Here is a 24,088-nt window from a genome sequence, read left to right on the forward strand (position 1 = left end):
TCTCTCTCTCTCTCTCTCTCTCTCTCTCTCTCTCTCTCTCTCTCCAACTCGCACAAGTGCGTATATTCAACTAGTGGTACAAATAAAAGTTGGACATATTCTTGAGGCTTGGGCCGTGGTATATATCACATGCTACTTTTTTTTTTTGAAACTTTTTGTATTTTTATTATATTCTCTTGTATTGGCAAAGTAATGTATTTATTAGTATCTTAAATAACAAATACATGTATAGATATACTATAACTTTGATTATTTCATTAGGAAATTGAAAATATAATTATTGATAATTATTTTATTATAAGATTTTTTTTTCGATATATCCGTTGGCAGTCGATACATCATCGATATTATCGGTAGTCGATATTAAAATTATAATAAAATGTTCGTTGATATATCTGTAAAATCAAAATTTCGATACGGATATCGGTATTGATATTTGAAATATTGCCCTTTAGTTATCTCTTCTCGTCTTTTTCTCTACGTCTTATTCCACATAAAATTGAACGGAGAGTTTTTCACAAAGCCCTTTAAAAAAAAAAAACAAAATTGAACGGAGAGGTTTTCAAAAAGCCCTTTAAAAAGAAAAAAAAAATGGACCACATGAATAAAACAAGACACGAACATGATTCCACAAGGTACAGCTAATAATAATTATCATATGGTATATCTAGAAGATACTACTACAGTAAAAAGAGGCTCAATTAATATTTAATACACAAAAATGACCAACTTATCCCTTGCAACAAGAAGTGATCCAAGAAAGCCACTGAATACTGATACAGGTCATAGTCACCATATAACATCAGACATCTCTCTCAAATTTAATCGCATAAACATAATACGTATTTTAGAGGATTATGATTATATACTAAATGCATTATATGACACGCAACGTTTTATTTTGTATGCTACATGTCTCACTATTTAACACATTTTTAAAGTTTAAACAGAAAATATTAGAGTTAAAAAAGGATGGCGTTTTTACGTTGATTGGAATATGAAAAATAATAATAATAATTTAAAGTGAAGGATCCGAACTATATTGCACTATAAAAAGGCAGTATCACAAGTATAACTGAGCAAGCTACACCAGAAAAATCTATATGACGGATTCGATGGAAAGGCAAAGGCCTCACGTGGTGTGCGTTCCGTTCCCAGCGCAAGGTCACGTGACACCGCTCCTGAACCTGGCGAAGTTCCTCCACGGGAAGGGCTTCCACGTCAGCTTCGTGAACACCGAATACAACCACCGTCGCCTCCTCCGCTCCCTTGGGCCCCATTCCCTCGACGGCCTCCCAACTTTCCGCTTCGAGACCATCCCCGACGGCCTCGACTCCGGCGCCGACGCCGATTCCACTCAGGACGTGCCTTCTCTCTGCGCCTCCACCTCCGCCACGTGCCTCGCCCCCTTCCGCGACCTCCTCCGCCGCCTGAACTCTAACGCCGACGTCCCGCCGGTGACGTGCGTGGTCTCCGACGGGTTGATGAGCTTCTCCGTCGACGCGGCGGAGGAACTGGGGATCCCAAACGTGCTGTTCTGGACTTGCAGTGCTTGTGGGTTTTTGGCTTACTGTCACTACAAGAGCCTCGTCCACACAGGCCTCGTCCCTTTTAAAGGTACGCCTATCTATGCCTATCCCAACTTTTGGCGGTCACTACTTATCTCGAATATAATAATATAATAATCAGCCAGCGTTTGAGTTTAAATATAAGAATCGCTAAGAAAAAAAAAAAAAAAAGTCGCATTCGCAAAGAATTTGAAATAAGTTTATAGAAACTTTTTATTTTTTTTTTTATTTTTTTTTTTTTTTTTTATGGAATTTACAGCATAAGAAGAGTGAGATATGATAATTTTTAATTAATTTTGTAACAAAAATAAAAAATTAATAAACCTAGGAGAGATCTAATCCCCTCAATTTTTCCTTTTCTTTTTCACATGTGTTTAATACTTTTTATGAAAAAAAAATACTATATATATAATCTAAAATTAACCCCCCTAAAAATATATTTTAAACCCCTAAAAATATATTTTAAATTAGCCCCCTAATTAAAATTTATGACTCCGTCAATTAATTAATTAATTGTCACTAAAATACTTGTTAAATTTATGACTCCGTCAATTAATTCCACACCACTTTGAGATCGTGAGTGTTTGAGTAATTACAAACTTACAAATTCACATTGATTTAATTTTACAAACACTAAATAAAACATTAAAATGAAAATTAGTATTATATAACGAAAACTCAAACGGATGGAAGGACTAAACTACCAAAAGGTAGAGTAAATAACCTTTCCATTCTTTTAAATTTTCTTTTATTCGAGCAGATGGAGAAGATATGAAGCGGAGATTGGAGGAGACGGTGGTAGATTGGATACCGGGAATGAAAGAGATGCGGATGAGAGACTTGCCGACGTTCATCCGAACCACCGACAAAGACGACATAATGCTCAACTTCGCCCTCCAAGAAACTGACAGAGCTCGCCGAGGCAGCGCAATCTTGCTCAACACCTTTCACGCCCTCGAAAACCACGCCCTCGACGCTCTCTCCCGCTCCCTCTCCCTCCCTCCGCTCTACACCGTGGGCCCGCTCCACGTTATGACGTCACTGCAGGACGTCGAGCCCGGCCTCCCAGGCTCCAATCTTTGGCGTGAAGAGCCCGGGTGCGCCGACTGGCTCGACTCCAAGGTGTATTGATAATTATGTGATTGATTATATATAGGAAATACAACAATAATCTGAATAATAATAATAATAATAATAATAGAAAATTAGAAAAATAATCGATTTAAATTTTTGACATTGCTAAATAACCAACGTTTGATAAATCTTAAGTAAATAACCACTTTCATACGTAAATCTATCTTATGTAAATAGCCAACGTTTAGTATATATATATGAAAGTGACTATTTACATAAGATTTACATATAAAAATGGTAATTCACCTAAGATTTACAAACATTGGCTATTTGACAATGTCAAACGCTTAAATAGGTTATTTGTCTAATGGACCCTAATAATAAAACTAATGTAGTATGCTAATAATACAAGGAAGCGGGCTCGGTGGTGTTCGTCAACTTCGGGAGCGTGACGGTGATGTCGTCGGAGCAGCTCGTGGAGTTCGCGTGGGGCTTGGCCGGGAGTGGGAGGGATTTCTTGTGGGTGGTGAGGCCGGACGTGGTGGCCGGAGAGGCGGCGGGGGCGGCGGTGCCGCCGGAGTTTGCGGAGGAGACGAAGGGGAGAGGGAAGATGGTGAGCTGGTGCCCTCAGGCGGAGGTGCTGGCCCACCCGGCGGTGGGAGGGTTTCTGACGCACAGCGGTTGGAACTCAACTATGGAGAGCCTCGCCGCCGGCGTGCCCGTCATTTCGTGGCCGTTTTTTGCCGAGCAACAGACGAATTGCCGGTACAGCTGTCGCGAGTGGGGGGTCGGAATAGAGATCGAGGTCGTCGAGCGCCACGTCATTGAGGGTCTCGTGAGGGAGCTCATGGATGGAGATCATGATAAGATGGATCACCGGCGGTATTCGGCCGCCGAGTGGAAGCGCCTCGCGGCCGAGGCTGTCCGTGGCGAGTCGCGGGTTAATCTTGATAGGATGATCGGCGAGGTTCTTTTGGCTCCTAGGGCTAAGAGCGATTAAATTATAGTAATCCAAGTCAGATGATTTTCGTGTTTGTTTGTAATAATAATAATAATAATAATCAAAGCTGGAATTTCTATGCATGGCTTTAATTCAAAATATTTTGGCTATTTTAAATGTAAAAAAAGATCAAAATGTCTTTAGCCCTAACTCTTCGATAAAATTTGAGGAACAAGTGACTGATCACTTCCTTGATTTATTAATCCCTACATTACAGTCACTAATTAGTCATTTTCGCTAATTAATTATAGTTTAAGATACGTAAATTGAGTTTTAACGAATGAGTCATTAAATATTAAGTACATTAAAATAAATTACCTATATTAAAGGGGGCTTGAGATACCATTAATTCACAAGGCCTTGTGTAGTGTCCCATGAGGTGCACACCCAACCCAAGGTTATTACATGGGGATTGTTATGTTTTTATTCTAAACTTAATTGGTAATAAGGTTTAGTGAAAAAAAATATATTCTACAGATTTGGATTTAAAATGTTTTATTGAATAAATATGAATTTAAAATATAAGATGTTAATCATGTAAGTTAAGAATTCTAACCATGTAAAATATAAATAGTTATGATTTTATATCTTATTCTAATTGAAAGAATAAAATAAAACAAAAGTGGTTAAATAAATATTTTATTTTTCTTAGACTCCAGAATCTTGAGAAATTATAAATAGAGGCTTGGAATATTATAATTTTCAACCAACTTACTGTCCCTTGGTCTAATTATCTGTCTCGGGTCTCTTTTATTTAAGTTCTTCTACTGTTTAAATAAAATAAAATAAAATAAAAAAAAACCTAACCATGATTTTGTGGCTATGGGTTCGAGCGGAGTTCCCTCTAAAAAAAACTATCTGAAACTGGAAAGTCCAACCCCCAGTTTGAATAATTATCTGCAGTTGGCGATGTAAATTATTAAAATCATTCGTGATTGGTGTCATTTCGAACTTCTTAATCAGAATTATTAAGTCACACGTGATTGGTGTGTTTTCAAAGCATCCACCGCCAAAGAAATCACCTCTGAATTAGAATCTTAGAATTATTGTCTATCAACAATTATAGAGGTCAAAAAGTTCCCATCTTTTTGCTATTTCTTTCTTGGCAGAAGAATCTACGTAGGGCCGTGAGATTTTATGTTCCACTATTACATGGTCCCATCCCATGTGATTCATCTCTTGTGGGAAAAGGGTCGAGGCAAATAGGCAATGTACAACCATCCATGTATGTATATGTATATACGTATACATAAATAAAGTAAGATATCAAACAAAACAAAAGAAAAGAAAATAGAAAAAAATGACAGGAATCGGCTTATCATCGATGGCATTTAGAGTGATCCAGAGCTAGTCGCACCTGCGATACCAACTCCGCACGAGCTGAAGCAACTTTCCGACACTGATAGCCGTATTCGGTTTCATCATTTTCGTGGTATTCTTTTATAAGAACAATATCCAACGATGGACGGTCAAGATCCGGCTAGGGTTATCAGAGAAGCCCTTTGCTAGGGCACTGAATTACTACTATTGTGATGTAGACAAGCTTATAGGAAAAAGATAATCACACGGGTTTTTTTTCAAGCAATGCTTGGGTTTCTTTTCATTTAATCAAGTCTGCCATATAACTTGGCAAAGACAAGTATATATAAACTAAAATTAACATGATACGTTCAACACAAAGCAAGAAAGCAAATGGGCACAGCCACATTAAAACTGACAGCAAATAAAAGCCAATAAAGAAGGAAATAAAAGAGGAAAATGAAAGACAAAATAACAGCCCATAAAAGAGGAAATAAATGACACCATTAAGATGAAACGGAAAGTGACTTTTCATCATTTTCTCCCATTGTTTTGGTCCCACCTTTCCATGTACGTAAGACCCATTTGCATGGCATTATGCATGGCATCATTCTCCCCTCGGTCGAGAAAATTCGTCCTCGAATTTTGCACAGTGTCGTCGTCGGAATTGTCGCCGGTGTAAGGGCGGAGATGCTTGACATTAAAAACGTCGGCGGTGCGAATGTGGCTAGGCAAATTTAGACGATACGCATTGGAATTTATCTTCTCCACGATCTCGATCGGACCAATTGTCTTGGATTTCAACTTGTTGTACTCGTGAGCCGGAATCCGCTCTCTCGTAAGAACAGCCCAAACATAGTCTCCAACTTCGAAGTCGACCGATCGACGTTTCGCGTCCGCATGGAGCTTGTACTTAGCAGTGGCTGTGCGCAAGTTCTCCGTAGTTAGCCGGTGAACATTTTGGAGTTGTTTGACAAAATCAGCGGCGGAGCCATGGAGGCGTGTGTGGTCGGGAACTGGGGCGAGATCTAGCGGGCAGCGAGGGTTGGTACCATAAACGACGTGAAATGGACTAAAACCCGTACTTCGATTAGTGGCGTGGTTGTGAGCGAATTCAGCTTGGCAGAGCTTAAGATCCCATGATTTAATTGCTTCGCCTACGAGACAACGGAGGAGATTGCCGAGAGAACGATTGACAACTTCAGTTTGACCATCGGTTTGTGGGTGGTAAGCACTACTAAAGTCGAGGCGTGTGTTGACGAGGCGCCACAAGCTTCGCCAAAAATGACTCAAGAAGCGAGTGTCGCGGTCGGAGACAATGGATGTGGGGAGACCATGAAGACGGTATACCTCACGGAAATATAAAGCAGCGACGTTGACCGCGTCCGAAGTCTTTTTGCACGGAATAAAGTGAGCCATTTTGGAGAAGCGATCGACCACGACAAAAATGGAGTCATTTCCGCGTTGAGTGCGAGGTAGGCCCAGCACGAAATCCATGCTAATGTCGACCCATGGTTGTGTCGGTATCGGAAGCGGCATATAGAGACCCGCGTTTGTTGCTTTGTCTTTGGCGAGGTGGCATGTGCGGCAACGTTCGACAAAGCGTGTGACGTCACGCCGTAAGGAAGGCCAGAAATATGAAGCCGCCACGAGGTGATGAGTGCGATCCCGCCCGACATGGCCCTCGTTATGCATATCGCGGATGATCTTTAGCCGAAGACTACCCTCGGGAATGCATAACCGTGTGTTGTAGAAGAGGAACCCATCGGACCATGAAAACTTAGGATGCTCAGTCGTGTGAAGCTGCTGGATGATATTGGAAAAGAATGGATCCACCGCGTAGAGCTCGGTCAAAGAGTCGAACCCGGGCACTTCGACGCGCATTTCGGTAAGTAAGGTGTGGCGGCGGCTAAGTGCATCGGCGACACGGTTCAAAACACCCGCTTTATGCCTTATTGAAAACGTGAATTGTTGTAGAAAAGCAATCCAAGAAGCGTGCCGCGAAGATACCTTATCTTGAGTGCCGAGGTGTTTTAGCGCGTTGTGGTCGGTGTAGAGGACAAACTCTTTTTGGAAGAGATAATGGCGCCAATGACGAACGGCGCGGACAATCGCGTAAAACTCGACATCGTACGTGTTGTAGCGTGACTTCGGGCCGGTGAGTTTTTCACTAAAGTAGGCGACCGGGCGATTACCTTGGCTAAGAACGGCACCGATCCCCACTTTTGACGCGTCACAGTGGAGTAAAAAGGGCTGCTCGAAATCGGGTAGGACGAGTATTGGAGCGCTCGTGAGCAGTGCCTTAATCCGCTCGAATGACACGGCCGCTTGTGGTGACCAATGGAAGCGTCCGGTTTTGATGCATTCAGTGATCGGAGCCATCACAGAACTAAAATGCGGAATGAACCGTCGGTAAAATGATGCTAAGCCGTGGAAGCTACGCACGTCCGTGACGGTGTTAGGTTGTGGCCATGAAGCGACGGCTTGGACTTTCGAGTCGTCGACGCTTAGTCCCTCGGCAGATATTACGTAACCCAAAAAGGTGACGCGGTCGGTGAGGAAAACGCACTTCCCAACAGCGGCATAAAATGAGTTTCTACGAAAAATGTCAAGGACCTCGCGAAGATGTTGCAAGTGGATATCGTCGTTAGCACTATAGATCAATATATCGTCGAAATAAACCACAACGAATTTACCGATGAGTGGGCGCAACGCTTGGTTCATCACGCGCATGAATGTGCTCGGTGCGTTGGAGAGGCCGAAAGGCATAACGAGCCACTCGTAAAGACCCTCGCGAGTCTTGAAAGCGGTCTTCCACTCGTCGCCGGGGCGAATGCGGATTTGGTGATATCCACTCTTCAAATCCAATTTGCTAAACACGCGTGCGCCGCTCAATTGGTCAAGTAAGTCATCGAGTCGCGGAATAGGAAAACGATAGCGAACCGTGATCTTATTAATGGCGCGGCTATCGACGCACATGCGCCAAGTACCATCCTTCTTAGGCGTGAGCAAGGCGGGGACCGCGCACGGGCTTAGACTTTCGCGAATGTGCCCTTTTTTTAGAAGCTCCTCGACTTGGCGCCGAAGTTCTTCGTGCTCGGCCGGGCTCATGCGATAATGGGCCCGGTTTGGTAAAGAAGCATCGGGCATAAAGTCGATCCGGTGTTGAATGTCACGAAGAGGTGGCAACTCAGCGGGGAGATCACCGGGAAAAACGTCATTAAATTCCGCGAGCAGCGGCTGGACGGCCGAAGGCACCGAAGAAGTGTCGGGTATTGATTTGCCGAGAAGCGCGTAGACAATCCTGGACTCGGTCATTTCGGCTTCAAATTCGGAGCGAGAGAGCAATGACATAGTTGGACTTTGAGCGGGGGTTGCTGTGGGATTCGAGGGGAGAAGCACAATTTTCTTTCCACCAAAAAAGAAACTGTAAGTGTTTGCTAAACCATCATGGATTGCGTGGCGATCGAATTGCCACGGCCGGCCGAGGAGTAAATGGCAAGCATCCATTGCCACAACGTCACACATGATTTGGTCCCGGTATGTTGTGCCTATCGACAACGACACTAAAGCCCGCTGAGAGACAGTCACATCGGTGCCGTTTTGGAGCCACGCCAATTTGTACGGCTTAGGATGTTTCTCCGCTTCGATCCCTAGCTTCTTGAGAACGTCTTTAGCGATGACATTCTCACAACTTCCAGAGTCAATAACAAAACGGCACACTTTCTCGCCAATAGTGCACGAGGATTGGAAAATATTATTCCGGAGCCAACCGTCATCACGGCTCGGGGGAGTGAGAAAATTTTGGCGGAGAACAAGCGCGTGACCAACATCACCCGCAACTTCTTCGATCTCGTCATTTTCACCGGCATCATCATCAAAGATGGGATCGCCCATAATCTCGTAGGTTTCGTCGGCAAGGAGACCACGGCGTTGGTTTTGCGGACAATTGTTTCGGCGATGGCCCGGTTCGCCACAGCCAAAGCATCGGATGCCACCACCGATGGCAGGAAGAATAGGCTGTGCCGGGGCTGGATTCGGCTGCGGTGGGGCTGGATTTCCTCGAAGTGGTGCCACAGGTGCGGCGCGGGGCTGTGCGATGTTCGGCGGGGCTGAAATATACGCGCGGCGTGACTGTTGTTTTTCAATCGCGAGAGCACGTTGGTGGGCTTCGGCAACCGTGACGGGATCGAACATATTTAAGGTGTCTTGGATCTGAACACGCAAGCCACCAATATAGCGAGAAACGGTTTGATCGACCGTCTCCGCGATCTCATTCCGGGCAATAAGCATGAAAAATTCCGTAGAGTAGTCTGTAACAGACCTTGCACCTTGGCGGAGGTTTTGGAGACTTTGGTATAGTGTTCGGGCGTAATTGTACGGGAGGAATGCGGTGCGCATATGTTTTTTTAATTTTTCCCACGTAGCGATCTTCGTCTTTCCGCTACGAGCGCGTTGAGTTTTCATCTGGGTCCACCAAGCCGCGGCGCGGCCTCGAAATCGGGTGGCCACGAGGGAGGCTCGTCGATCTTCCGGGACCGCCTTGAAATCGAGAACCTCTTCCACCGCAACAATCCAATCGAGGAATACATCTGCGTTGACGTTGCCGTGGAATTCGGGGATCTCCATTTTGAACGCCGATTCCCATCGCGTATCATTCTCCATGCCGTCCGCGCGTAGGCGACCCGGGGGCTGAATGGCGGGATCTTGCGCGAAAGGGTTATCGTCGTCGATATCGGAGTCGTCAAGAGGGGCCGGCGGCGCTGCGGGTCGCTGTTGAAGGAGCGCTTCGACGGAGCGGGTCAGGGCCTCCACTTGCATTCGTAATCCGGTGAGATCTTCTCGTCTATTCACGTCATCAAGATCAGCTTCGCGATCGGGAAATCCTCCACGTCTACCTCGGCGCGCCATGGCGATGGTGGGGCGATCGGAGCGGGCTCTGATACCAACTGATGTAGACAAGCTTATAGGAAAAAGATAATCACACGGGTTTTTTTTCAAGCAATGCTTGGGTTTCTTTTCATTTAATCAAGTCTGCCATATAACTTGGCAAAGACAAGTATATATAAACTAAAATTAACATGATACGTTCAACACAAAGCAAGAAAGCAAATGGGCACAGCCACATTAAAACTGACAGCAAATAAAAGCCAATAAAGAAGGAAATAAAAGAGGAAAATGAAAGACAAAATAACAGCCCATAAAAGAGGAAATAAATGACACCATTAAGATGAAACGGAAAGTGACTTTTCATCATTTTCTCCCATTGTTTTGGTCCCACCTTTCCATGTACGTAAGACCCATTTGCATGGCATTATGCATGGCATCATATTGACTGGCTGGGTGGCTAATTGAAGGGTCTAACCAGAAACTCGACGTGGATTGCACCGCTGAAGGGGTGTTATGCATAGAGACTTCTTCAGATACTACTCTCGATCAACTCGGTGATACGATTCTATCGCCATATCAGTATTTGGATGAGGTTTTGTATAATATACCCGGATCTCGATCTGATAACATCATTGTCTGCCCTTTACTATTAGTACAGGTAAGTATATATTTGTGTACAAATTTATACCCCCATTTTTTTAAGAAACTTGCAAATTTATGAACATAGTTTGAAAATTTTACTATATATATAATAAATAACATTTGAGAGAAATTCAAGAAAGTCAAGTAGCTATAAACTTGATATAAATAAGGGAATACTATATATTTGTATATAGCAAATTATAGGAAAATGAAAATTTACATAAATTTTTTATAATTGAGGGAGTAATTTTGAAGAAATTGTACATTTTTTTGTTTGTTTGAGGGATTAAAAATGGTAAAGGTATTATTTCCGAATGCTAGGATTATTTTTCAGATTAAGAAATTTTTTTCTTTAGAAAATTAGAAAAATAATCAATTTAAACGTTTGACCTTGCTAAATAGCCAACGTTTAATAAATCTTAAGTAAATAGCCATTTTCAGACATAAATCTTAAGTAAATAACCAACGTTTGTTATATGAAAATGGTTATTTACCTAAGATAGATTTAGGTCTGAAAAAGGGTATTTGCATAAGATTTACCAAACCTTAACTATTTAGTAATGTCAAACGTTTAAGTTGACAATGTCAAAATTTTGGGTATTATTTTTGCATTTTACCCTAAATAAAATACATTCAAATTGATTCATTATCCTTATGCTATATCTCAGGTGACTCGGTTACTGTGTGGAGGTTTTCTTTTGGGATTACGGCTCAACCACGCAATGTGTGACAGAAAAGGGTTCGAACAATTCCTTCAGGCAGTGGCTGAGATACCTCGATGCACCGTGGCTCCTTCTATTCATCCCGTTTGGCAACGAGAGCTCTTAAACCCCCAAGAACCGACTCAAATATAACATATGACGAGCAAGAACAAGCTGTGACGACTTTGGTAATGAACGAAGACACAGCCACGGGTGATGTTTTACAACGGTTGTTCCTCATAATATAAGTCCTGCTTTCATAGAAAGAATCCGTAGAGATCTCCCACAACACCTCGCAAAATCCACATCTTATGAGATTCTTACAGCTTGCTTATGGAAATTTGTGTTGCCCTAGCTTTGAGCGTGGACCATGCAGAGCCGATTTATGTTTTGAATTCAGTTTGTGCTCGCGACAAGATATAACAAGTAACTATATAATAGAAATTATTCCAAAAGTATGATCATTTGCTATTTTTTTTTTCCTATTATACAATAAGAGCTATTTATTCCAAAAGTAGGACAACCAAAATGTCATGAAAAAACCCAGGTTTTGACAAGCTTTATGACCAAATTTCAGATGAAATATGTATATAATTGAGCGACAACGACACAAAAGACGGGTGGCTCTATAGTACTTAGAAAAAACCTTTTATAACATAGTAAATGGTTCACTATAACTAATTTATGTTTGCCTGCTTTTACATAAATGATCGGCCGCCCAGTGGAAGCGCCTCGCGGCCGAGGCTGCCCGTGGCGAGTCCCGGGTGAATCTTGATAGGATGATCGGCGAGGTTCTTTTGGCTCCTAGGGCTAAGAGCGATTAAATTATTGCAATCTAAGTAGATGATTTTCGTGTTTGTTTGTAATGTCTTTAGCCCTAACTCTTCAATAAATTTGAGGAACGACAAGTGACTGATCACTTCCTTGATTTATATTAATCCCTACATTGCAGTTTATATATATCCCATCACTTAACATAACAGTGAATGAGGCTTAACTCTAACAGTCACTAATTAGTCATTGTCGCGAATTGATTATAGTTTAAGATACGTAAAATGAGTTTTAACGAATGAGTCATTAAATATATATATATATATATATATATATATATATATATATATATATATTTGCTCGAAACGAGTCATTAAATATTAAGTACATTAAAATAAATTACCCATATTCAAGGGGACTTGAGATACCATTAATTCACAAGGCCTTGTGTAGTGTCCCAGAGGTGCACACCCAACCCAAGGTTATTACATGGGAATCGTTATGTTTTTATTCTAAACTTAATTGGTAATAAGGTAAAGATATTCTACAGATTTGGATTTAAAATCTTTTATTGAATAAATATGAATTTAAAATATAAGATGTTAATCATGTAAGTTAAGATTCTATTTATTCTAACCATATAAAATATAAATAATTATGATTTTATATCTTATTCTAATTGAAAGAATAAAATAAAACAAAAGTGGTTAAATAAATATTTTATTTTTCTTAGATTCCGGAATCTTGAGGAATTATAAATAGAGGCTTGGAATATTAATTTTCAACCAACTCACTGTCCCTTGGTCTAGTTATATCTCTCGGGTCTCCTTTATTTAAGTTCTTCTACTGTTTAAATAAAAAAAAAAAAAAAAAAAAAAAAAAAAAAAAAAAACCATGGTTTTGTGGCTATGGGTTCGAGCGGAGTTCCTTCTAAAAAAAATATCTGAAACTGGAAAGTCTAACCCCCTTTACCTTGAATAATTATCTGCAGTTGGCGATATAAAATTATTAAAATCATTCGTGATTGGTGTGTTTTCGAACTTCTTAATCAGAATTATTAAGTCATACGTGATTGGTGTGTTTTCAAAGCATCCACTGCCAAAGAAATCACCTCTTAATTAGAATTACTGTCTATCAACAATTATAGAGGTCAAAAAGTTCCCATCTTTTTGCTATTTTTTTCTTACTATAATTAATCTTGATATTTTTTTCCCCAAAAATTATTGGGGCAGAAGAATCTACGTAGGGCTGTGAGATTTTATGTCCCACTATTACATATGGTGATTCATTTCTTGAGGGAAAAGGGTCGAGGCAAATAGGCAATATACATCCATGTATATACGTATACATAAATAAAGTAAGATATCAAACAAAAGAAAAGAAAAGAAAATAGAAAAAATGACAGGAATCGGTTTATCATCCAGAGCTAGTCGCACCTGCGATACCAACTCCGCACGAGCTGAAGCAACTTTCCGACACTGATAGCCGTATTCGGTTTCATCATTTTCGTGGTATTCTTTTACAGGAACAATATCCAACGATGGACGGTCAAGATCCGGCTAGGGTTATCAGAGAAGCCCTTTAACGAAAATTTATCCCCAATCATTACCCAACCTAAAATTTTATTCATTTTAATATATATATATATCAAACTGCATTATTTATCAAAACTCATAATTACCAACTTTACGTTATTAATCGATTAATAATAACAATTTTGATTAAAACTCAGATTATCAACGAAACCTCCGACATAAAACTAAAAGTAGCTATTATGGACTGCAAGGTTCTAGGTAGACGCGCATCACCTACAACCGATGCTAGACCCAAAGTAAGTGGGTGAGGTGGGCCCAACGACCGGTAACCCCAAGTCTCACCCCGCGTAAACCCGCTGCGATGTTACAAGTTTATATTTAACCCGAGATTTCTGCCTTGTGTGTGTGTGTGTGTGTGTATATATATATATAATTGGAAAAACTTGATAACTATATACAAAATATTATTAAGACTACCGTATGTAGACTCTTTTATCACTTTTAATCCTTTGAATGACAAAATTATATAAGATTAAAATGAGTAGATTAGTCACTTTTTAGGAACGTTACATGGTTTGGATTTCGTTAATATATAGCTAAAAGTATCTGTTGTGTGGGATTTTTCCCCATCCAAAAAACATTAAGGCCCAACTCAAGCAAGGATGCATGGCGACCCCGACCCAAAGAGTAGAGCCCGGGATTAAGACAAGTCGGGCTCACCCCTGAGGAGACCTCCCATCCTGGCGTCCAGGGTCGACACCTCCATCCCCCATAGCAGTCAGGCTCGACCTCTAACCTCGTCAGCCTCGGAGGTCAAGGTTGACCTTCAGTCAGGCTCGACCACCAGTCAGGCTCTACCTCTAGTCAGGTTCGACCTTTACCCTCGTCAGCCTCGGAGGTCAGGGTCGACCTCCACCCTCATAGCAGCCAGGCTCGACCTCTGACCTTGTCGGCCTCGGAGGTCAGGCTCGACCTCCAGTCAGGCTCGACCTCTAGTCAGGGTCGACCTCCACCCTCATAGCAGTCAGGCTCGACCTCCAACCTCGTCGACCTCGGAGGTCAGGCTCGACCTCCAGTCAGGCTCGACCTCTAGTCAGGTTCGACCTCTACCCTCATCAGCTTCGGAGGTCAGGGTCGACCTCCACCCTCATAGCAGTCAGGCTCGACCTCCAACCTCGTTAGCCTAGGAGGTCAAGGTCGACCTCCAGTCAGGCTCGACCTCTAGTCAGGCTCGACCTCTAGTCAAGCTCGACCTCTGCCCCATGTCTGAAGGGGAGCCCGAGCAAATGACGGTTTTACCCCGACTCATCATCACATCTATAAATACCTCCAATTTTCCCATTCGGAGGTAAGTTTGCTCACACTTACAAAACCTCTGCTTCTCTCTCATCAGAGCTTCTCTCTCTAGAACTTTGGAGCACGACACCTAGACTAATGTTGAGTGTCGGAGTGCCCGCCGGAGGAAACCCCTCTGCGGTCCTTTAGCTCACTCTTTTCCCTTTTCAAAGATGACGAGTTGTCGGAAATCCTTTTCCGGCACGGCGGAGGTACATGTGTAGGGACAACTTCTCCGTTCGACCACCGCGCGGTCATAGGGTCCGGCCCTAGACCGAACCACGGACCGGTTCGAGTGTTGATCCAATTTTCGGCATTAACAGTATCTATGCAGAGCCGGCCCATAGGCAAAGACTAGTTCCTAGGACTCCGATTGGATTAAGCCTCAAAATTTTAAATATAATATCATGAGAAGAGAAGAAGAGCTTACCTGCGTGTAGGTTTGGATAATGAAGCTAAAATTTGTTGTGCTTGAATGTCTTTAGAAAAAATTGCAAAAATAAAAAACACCTACAAATGAGATAATCCTCACATAAAAAATTGTTTAAAAATAAGATAATCCCCAAGCAATAAAACCAATAAATAAATAAAATCTAAGAATTATGTTATGTACTAAATCAATCCCCTAAATTAGATGCTACATAAAAAAAACCTGAGAATGGCCGGTGACGGAGACGGGTTTGTTGACGGAGTGAGAGCCGGAATTAGGTCGCCAAATCAGATTCACCTAAACATATAATAATTATATAATAAAATCTCCTAAATTTGTTCTAAAAAATTAATCCCCAAAGCGTGCTTATTCATATTCAGAAAAAACTAACTTGAGAATTGCGGAAAAAGGGAGAGATCGAAGACAACTGAGGAGAACGAGTTCACTCTACCCCTGCGGAGATGGGAACAAAGCTTCTCCAAGAACGTGGCATCGCGAGTCCGGTGGCCGAGGCGGTCGGAGATGGCGGAATAGGCGGTGGGAGGTGGTTGATGGTGTGGGAGTCTGAGCGTGACATCAACGAAAGAGAAGAGCCGAAATAAGTTTCCTTGGAGTGGAGAAGAAATCGCGAGAAGAGCCCAAATCAGTTTTCTTGAGTGAAAAAGAAAAAACGCGGGTATGGTTCTATTATTTAGCGGGGAATAGTTATTGTAAGTCATTTTCGGAGTAGTGGTGTTTTTTTTTTTTTTTTTTTTTTTTTTTTTTTTTTTTGGTGTGGGCTGAAATCCTTACAGACTACTACATACATAGTTACAAAAAATAGGAAAGTACTCGTAAATGTTATTTATAACCGGAAACTACTTATATTGTTGCTATTAATTTGCGCGCGCCACTTGCTAAATATGAGAATTCTTGTAGTGTCAAAATATTTAAATTTTCATTTATTTTTATTATTATCGAATGGCCTCAAAATATTAATTTGCCTAAGACACCTAATGAGTTTGGGCGACCCTTTATCTATGAATACCAAAAAAAAAACCATTTTCAATTGATTTTGAAACAAAATTGATCAAGTTTTATTTACATATGTTCAACATGCAATATGTGGGGTCCGCAACCACAGATTTGGGTTATTATTCATTATTCTCTTATGAAAACATATTGGAAGCTACTCTCATAGATTCCTTAGATTAGTCTCGTAATTCGCTGCAAAGAAGACATTTGGGATTCCAAATGTGTACACTACTACAAAACAATTGATAAAAGACGTTTTATAAACGCCATTAAAATACTAAAAACCGTGCTTTTTAGGCACCGTTGAATCGCATGACGTTAAAATTATTTAACGACGCCTAAAAAAGAGCAGTCTATAATTGTGCCACATACGAGACACGTAGAATTCTGGGGCGGGAGGTTTAAACGGCGCTTTTATATAAGCGCCATAGGCGCCATCAATTCTTTTAGACAAAGCTTAGATACGAGCGCCGTCTATTCTTCTGACACACATCATGCTCTCGGTTGTACATTTTTAAAGGCATTTATTTATAAGCACCGTGTAATGTTTTTTTTAATATACAAATTCAAATATTACCAAAATTTCATGCACAAATTCATATATACCACAATCCGAACCTAATTAGGCATACCAATACAAATTCATTTCGAATAACCCAATCAATAATTCCAAAATCAAATTCTACAATTCATACTAATACCTGGACCGAATATCCGAATCAAGACATACCAAAATAAAAATCAACGTTCTCAAAAACGAATAAACGTGTACCTAAACCATACTAAGTATCCATCTATATTTGATGTTTTGGATTGCGTGTTCATACCGTATAACACCACTTGGTACCATTCTTCTCGATACGCCTCTATTCCCTCACCCGTATAAGTCTTAAACTTTTCAAACTAATAATATATGAAACAATTCGTTAGTAATTGTAAACATATATATATATATATATATATATATATATATATATATATATATATATTTGAATGTGTACATACCTCTTGTAAACTTTTTTTGAAAATTTTGAGTTTCAATGATGTTTTTCATCATCATTGAAACGAAATACCCACATTCAGTGGTCGAAGGTTGTCCCGGTACCTATAAAAAAAAGTTAGTCTAAAGATATAGTAATTGATACACTAGTTTAATCGTGCACATACCTTTGGAATTTTCCATGAAAACTTTTTGTTACCGACAAAGTCATCGAACGCTCTATACGCATATATAAAGTTATTAAAAAAAAGATTATCATAACTATTAAATTTAAATTCATAACCTTAAATTTTAATACTTACAAGTCCACTATCGTATTCAAATGAGCCGGCACTCTTTTCGAGTTCATGGGATCAAGATAGTACGTTGTGCGCTTGTTAACATCAACCACCAGGAGCACCCAATGAAAACTATCAAAAAATTCATATGTATGTCAAAATAAATTTAACGGGGATAAATAAAAAGATATTTAAAGTCTAATTACTTACTCATAATTATAATGTGCGAGTAACAATTGTTCGGGAAACAATTCTTGCATTCCCTTAAAAAGACGTCGTGATCGCTCTATAGGCTCGTCTATTTAAGTTACGGACGGAGAAACATCAATCGAATTGCTAAAGAAAAACTTTCGCAATCCGTCCACATCTCGTAAATGATCACGTAAATGTCTAATACATGTAAGAAAGTAAACAAAAACACATCAACTAAAATAACAATGAACGTTTTCATACTTAATATGTTTTAAAGTTGATATAAGTGTACCGTATAAGAACTAGAATGCATTTTACTCCGATCTCCTTCAAACCCATACCACAACAAATAGAACCATTACCGACGATTTTTGTCGTCGGTAATAACTCCATAATCGTCGCTAAATCTATTTAGCGACGATTATTATCGTTGCTAAATGTTCGTGCCTAAATATATTTACCGACGAAATAGTCGTCGCTAAATATTTACCGACGAGATTAGCGACGATAATGTCATCCCTAAATGTTTAAACGAAGAGTTTTTTATTTTATTTTGTGAAATATATTTAGGGACGATTTTATCGTCGCTAATTCGCGCGGGAAAATTTCGCGGGCGAATTAGCGATGATAAAGTCGTCGCTAATAACTTCACTTTTTAAATAATTAGCGACGACTTTGTCGTCGCTAATTAATAATTTTTTTTTTCGTTTTTGAAATTATTAATTTTTTTCGTCGTTAATTATTAATTTTTTTTTTTTCGTTTATGAAATTCTAAAATGAAAAATAAAATAAAAACCAAATTATATTATCGAAATCAACTTATATATAAAATCCGGTTACGATTTCGATTATCGAGAAATATGTAAATAATAATCTACTATACACAAAATATCTAATAAAATACTAGTCGCGACCTTTGCTTCGTCGTCCCGCCGCTCGTTTTCCCCCTCCTCGACGTGAAACGCTCTTCTGCTAGCGCTGAAACTCTACAAGCTGTGGCGGAACAATGTGCTCATCAGTAGACTGACTTGGACCGCCGGGAGTCGTCTGCTGGCTAGCGTCGGGAGTCCTCTGCTGGCTGCCTGTCAGAGTGTGAACGCCGGCCGTCGGAGTCTGCTAGCTGTGGGTCGACGGAGCCTGCTGCGAACTCTGCGGAAATTGGGGCATAAACGAGCTCAGGTTGAGGCCGGGCACTTGACTCTGTATTGCCTCGGCGAACGAGGCGAGGGTCGACGTGAACACCTACTGCGAGATATATCCTGGTTGCGACGTCCCAACCTCCGAACCGTAGACTTCGACGATTTCAGCCGCCATCCGTGCTCCCTGTGGCACCAAACGTCCGACGCCGGTCAAGTGATCAGTCCGCGAACCCATAATATCGCGGATCGCCTGCTGCTCTAGGACGAAAATATCAACGTCCGCTCCTTGTTGCTCAGCCTCCGCTCGCAACGTGTTGAACCTATCGACTAGTCGATCCTGATATAACTAACTAGTTAGTATATATTAATCAAAAAATAAGACAAAATAAATGTAAACTTACATAACGTGCGGAGGCTTCAGGAGTCAGCCATTCGGACTTGTCGGACTGATGTTGGCGCTTGTAGTTCGCAAACAAGCTCTCGAAAGCGCCTATCTCGACGCTCTTCTACATGTAAACAAAATTTCAAGTGTTAGATAGTTTTAACGATTTGATGTATCATATAAACATAAAACTTACATTCTTCATGCGGTGGGTCAAGAATCCAATCGTCCCTTGTCGACTCTTCGTCTTCTTCTTCGCGCGATTCGCCTTGTTCTTCGCTTGTATGGCCTGTAATATATAATAAACTTACACGTAAATAACAAATCGTATAATAAAAGAGTAAACACATATTTAACGTAAATGATTTTATTACCTTAAACTCATCGCTCGTATATCGTTGTATAAGCGTCTCTCATTCGGTGTCGAGCTTAACGGTCTTCGGTTCATCGACTGCGCCACCTGTACGCTGCTCTTGCAGTCGATGTCGAACTATGACCGCAAGGTATGCCTCCAATCATGAAGACGAGTCTTCGCGTCTCGAATGATTGTCACATCGACAATCGCCTTCTTCTTCCCGGTTGCGTCACCATCGACTCGAATGTCGTACTTGTCTCGAATCGCTGCTCGGATCTCGGCCTCCTTCGCCGGCCCCACGTTTGCATTCGTCCACCTTGGGACCGTAGGCGAGATCTTGTCTCGAACGACCAACCCGAGCGTGTTCGCGAACGTCGCGAGATCCGGATCCATCTCTCGCTCTGGCTGCAAGAACGACTGAAACTCCTCGTTATAAATAACGACTTCCTTCACCCCGGGACGCCGTACACGCTCAGATCGAATCCCAAGCGTCGGTCCACGCACGGCCGGTTCGATATCCTCGTCTTCTTCTTCGACGCCATCGCGTATGGGCGCCGACTCGCAATCATTCGGGAGACGGGATAAGTAGTCATCCCCGCCTCCGCTGCCTCCAGCTCCTGTAGCCGTAGCCATCTGAAATTCAAAACAAACTTTATTTAGTTATGCATTCGTAATAATTTAAATAAGTTAATTTAGTAAGTAAATGAACTCCCACCCGCGCTTTCGTTTCTTCCCGCCGAAGTCAGGGTGCTTCCCCGGGGTTGCATCTCCCACTAATCGCAATTGTCGAAGTATGTCGCTCGTTGATTTTCTCACTGGTGGTGGTCGTTTCTCATTTCGTACCTTGTACAGTTTGCTCTTCCGCATCGGGTGTAACAACGGCAAGAAACGACGATGATCGCAGTAAACAATCTTGTTTCGAGCCTTGAAAGACGGTGTGTCGTTGTTACACGTCGGACAAGCAAGGTACCCTTAACCACTCCATCCCGACAAACTGCTTCTCGCTGGAAAATCATTCACCGTCCATAGCAGTATGGAAAACAACCTGAATAGCTCACCGGTCGAACCATCTCTCAACACAACACCGGTTTCCCACAATTCCTTCAGCTCATCAATCAGCGGTTGTAAAAAAACGTCCATGTCTTTTCCCGGCGCACTACGACCTGGTATAAGCAATGTTAACATCAATTACGATGTTTTCATGCACAACCACGGAGGTAAGTTGTACACAATCAAGACTACCGGCCACATACTGTACGATAAACTCATGTCACCAAATGGGTTGAAACCATCGGCGGCAAGTCCAAGCTGGACGTTCCTCGGTTCTGCCGTAAACATGAGATATTTTCGGTCGATCTCCTTCCACGTTGCTCCGTCAGCAGGATGTCGCAGTACACCATCCTCCTTAATGCGTTCAGACTCGTGCCACTGCATCTCTAGAGCTGTGTGCCGACTCGCGTACAATCGCTTAAGCCGATTTTTCAGCGTAAAGTAGCGCAACACCTTATTCCAAAACAACGTGCAATCGTGTTTGCAGACGTGAATCGACTCGTAACCCATACCAAATCGACGCAATTTCGCCTTTGTTTCATAGTGTGACTCTGGAATCGTGTTGCCGATCGGATGAGACTTTTTCAGTACTTTCAGTAGCTGATCAAACGACTTATTCGTCAACTTGTTCATCACTTTCAAATGCATCAACGTGACAACAAAGGAGAGTGACGAATACTCCGTACAACCCAGCCATAATTCTGTGTTCGGGTCGCTGAAAAGATCATCGAACTGTCCACTCTGATATTTTGCATTCGGGTCAATACTATCATCGTCACCGTCTACGTCGTTGTGATCTAAGATATCGTGTACAGCATCAAACATCCCACCTCCTCTTCCGTAATCCGCCTGATACTGCATTACGTCATCTTCTTCCTCCCCGTGAAAAATCCGTCTCGTGTAATTCCTCTTAAATCCTCTGATAAAGAGATGATTCTCTATATCAGGAATTTTTTGCATCAACACGTTGTTACACCTCTTGCATGGACACTTAACTCGTCCTTCGATGTTTACGTGTTGTCGGGCGATTGCCATGAACTCTGTCATGCCAGCCGCAAACTCAACGCTTAGACGTTGGTCCTCGATTATCCAATTCCTATTTGGATAACTTATTTTACCTAAAGATTCAACATTTTAAAATTTAGTAGTTTTCAGATTTTATTTTATAATTTCACGATCCTACCGAAATTTCGGCAGAACCTCCCCTATAAACTTAACAACCCGACATCAAGCCTTTAACTTTAAAACCTGCATAGAAACATCCTAAAACTAACAATAAATCCAACCTCAGTGGTTCGATTATTAAAATACATAGTCCATACCAACTAATTAATTTCACATTTTTAATCATTTGTAACAAAAATTAAATACAATTCCATTTAATTTCACATAAACTAACTAATCGTTTTTACATAATTTTACCTAATATAAATATTTATAACTAATTTAAATATTTATACCTAATATAAAAATTTATAACTAATTTAAATATTTATGTAAACAAAACTAATTTAAATATTTATACCTAATATATAAATATTTATAACTAATATATAACTAATTATGTAAATATAAATATTTATACTAAATTATGTAAATATAACTAATTCATTTATATTTATAACTAATATATATATATATATATATATATATATATATATAAACTTACCGTGAGGGAGGAAGAGCCGGATCGGGGAGGACGAGGACGACGGCGGAGCGGCGGAGGAACGGCGGAGACGCTGCAGGCAGGAGAGAGAGAAAAGTAAGGAGAGAGATGTGAGGAGAGAGAGAAGTGATGAGAGATAGACTAACCGGGGAGGACGAGGACAGCGTCGGCGGCACACGGCGGAGGACGGCACATGGTGGACGGCGGGAGAGGAGGAAATGGGCGAGAATTCGGCGGACGGCAGGAGGGGATGAAATGGGGGAGATTTCGGCCGATTTAGGTCGTGAAAATGAAATGGGGGAAACTGATACGCGACCTGGTATTTAAAGACATTTACCGACGATAAAATCGTCGCTAAATAATTAACTTTCGTAGCTAAATGAACTTACCTTTTCAGTTCATAACCAGGAGTTTAGCGACGAATTAATCGTCGCTAATAGTTTTCGTACATATTTAGCGACGATTTAATCGTTGCTAACTCATTTCGTTTTAATTAAATTGGAGGGATTTTTCCCTCTTCAAAATTCGTCAAAATTTAAAATTATTTAGTGACGATATTATTGTCGCTAAATCATTTCGTTTTAATTAAATTGGAGGGATTTTTCCCTCTTTAAAATTCTAAATTAATTCGACATTATTAGCGACGATAATATCGTCGCTAAATGAATTCAAAACACTTTAGCGACGATAATATCGTCGCTAAATATATTCCCGCGAACTTAGCGACGACAAGAAATATCGTCGCTAATTATCTTTGCCGCCAAACTTTAAAAGTTTTCGCACCAAACAATTAGCGACGATAATATCGTCGCTAAAAGCATGATTAGCGACGATATATTAGCGACAATTAAGTCGTCGCTAATAGTTTCGTAGCTAAATGTCATATTTCTTGTAGTGCCATGAATTGTTCGACATCTTTTTTCATCAAAGTAAATTTGGCTTTTCCGTTGAACACAAACTCGGGAAACTTATAATCGAGTACCACGTCTTTTTTAGTCTCGAAATGCGATCTACCAACGTCTTTTTGATGTACGGGTTAAGATGTAGCTTGGGATATCGCTTTCTTTACCTGCTGCACAACTTTTTTACTCTTCTTACGTGATTGTCGTAACTCCTTCTATAAATAAGTGATTAAGATTATTACTACGCATGTGTTTTGATTGATTTTGAAAGGATATTAATCGATGTTTTCTTATTCATATGCCTTGACAACCATAATCCATTTTGTGGATCCGTTACCACAATTTTGGATTATAATTCATTAGTCTCTTGTGGAAAACAAATTGGAAGCAACTTGTATCGTAGATTCCTTCTTTTAGTCTCATAATACGCTCATATGAAAGGGATTTTGGAATTAGAATGTGTGCCAGCATTAATAAATACATATGTATATGATTAGGGAAACTTCATATTATAAACTTAATATTTAACAAAATATCATTTGTTATCTAAAAAATATCTGAAACTCGTGAACTTCCTAAAAAAAAATGCATGAAATTTTATGTTTCCACGACAGAAAAAAACCGTCGTGAAAAACTTACTACGACGGTCTTAATAACAATCGTGAAAACTACTTACCACGACGGAAAATGTTGAAAAGTAAAGACGACGTGGAATCCAAATTTTGTACTAATATTTATATATTGTCAATGGTTAATATTTGAATTAACGATAGTTTTATCCCATGAAATATGTCACTTGTAGTGAATGTTCATCATATTTTATTTTAATTTTTTTTTTTTTTTTGCCTTCAAACTTTTAGTTTTG

General features: G+C 40.6%; 2 protein-coding genes across 2 annotated transcripts; one reads left to right on the top strand and one right to left on the bottom strand.

Moving 5' to 3' along the window:
* Positions 1-1,054: 1,054 nt before the first annotated feature.
* Positions 1,055-3,767, top strand: LOC149387333 ((R)-mandelonitrile beta-glucosyltransferase-like). The gene is made up of 3 exons (XM_089623242.1): positions 1,055-1,617; positions 2,329-2,690; positions 3,055-3,767. Exons 1-3 carry the CDS (start codon positions 1,104-1,106, stop codon positions 3,640-3,642), a joined length of 1,464 nt encoding a protein of 487 aa, XP_089479368.1. The 5' UTR covers positions 1,055-1,103; the 3' UTR covers positions 3,643-3,767.
* A 1,708-nt stretch (positions 3,768-5,475) lies between these two features.
* On the bottom strand, positions 5,476-22,516 carry LOC149387334 (uncharacterized). The gene is made up of 10 exons (XM_089622123.1): positions 22,468-22,516; positions 22,325-22,394; positions 17,562-17,669; positions 17,427-17,478; positions 17,265-17,364; positions 15,697-15,809; positions 15,468-15,542; positions 13,382-13,504; positions 12,918-12,930; positions 5,476-9,890 (listed from the first exon to the last, which is right to left on the bottom strand). The coding sequence occupies exons 1-10, from the start codon at positions 22,514-22,516 to the stop codon at positions 5,476-5,478; spliced, it is 5,118 nt and encodes a 1,705-aa protein (XP_089478249.1).
* Between the last annotated feature and the right edge of the window lie 1,572 nt (positions 22,517-24,088).

The sequence above is a fragment of the Urtica dioica genome, chromosome 8 (genome assembly GCF_054948205.1).
Source record: "Urtica dioica subsp. dioica isolate 48M chromosome 8, U.dioica_male_clone48M_v1_H2, whole genome shotgun sequence".
NCBI classification, from domain to species: domain Eukaryota; kingdom Viridiplantae; phylum Streptophyta; class Magnoliopsida; order Rosales; family Urticaceae; genus Urtica; species Urtica dioica.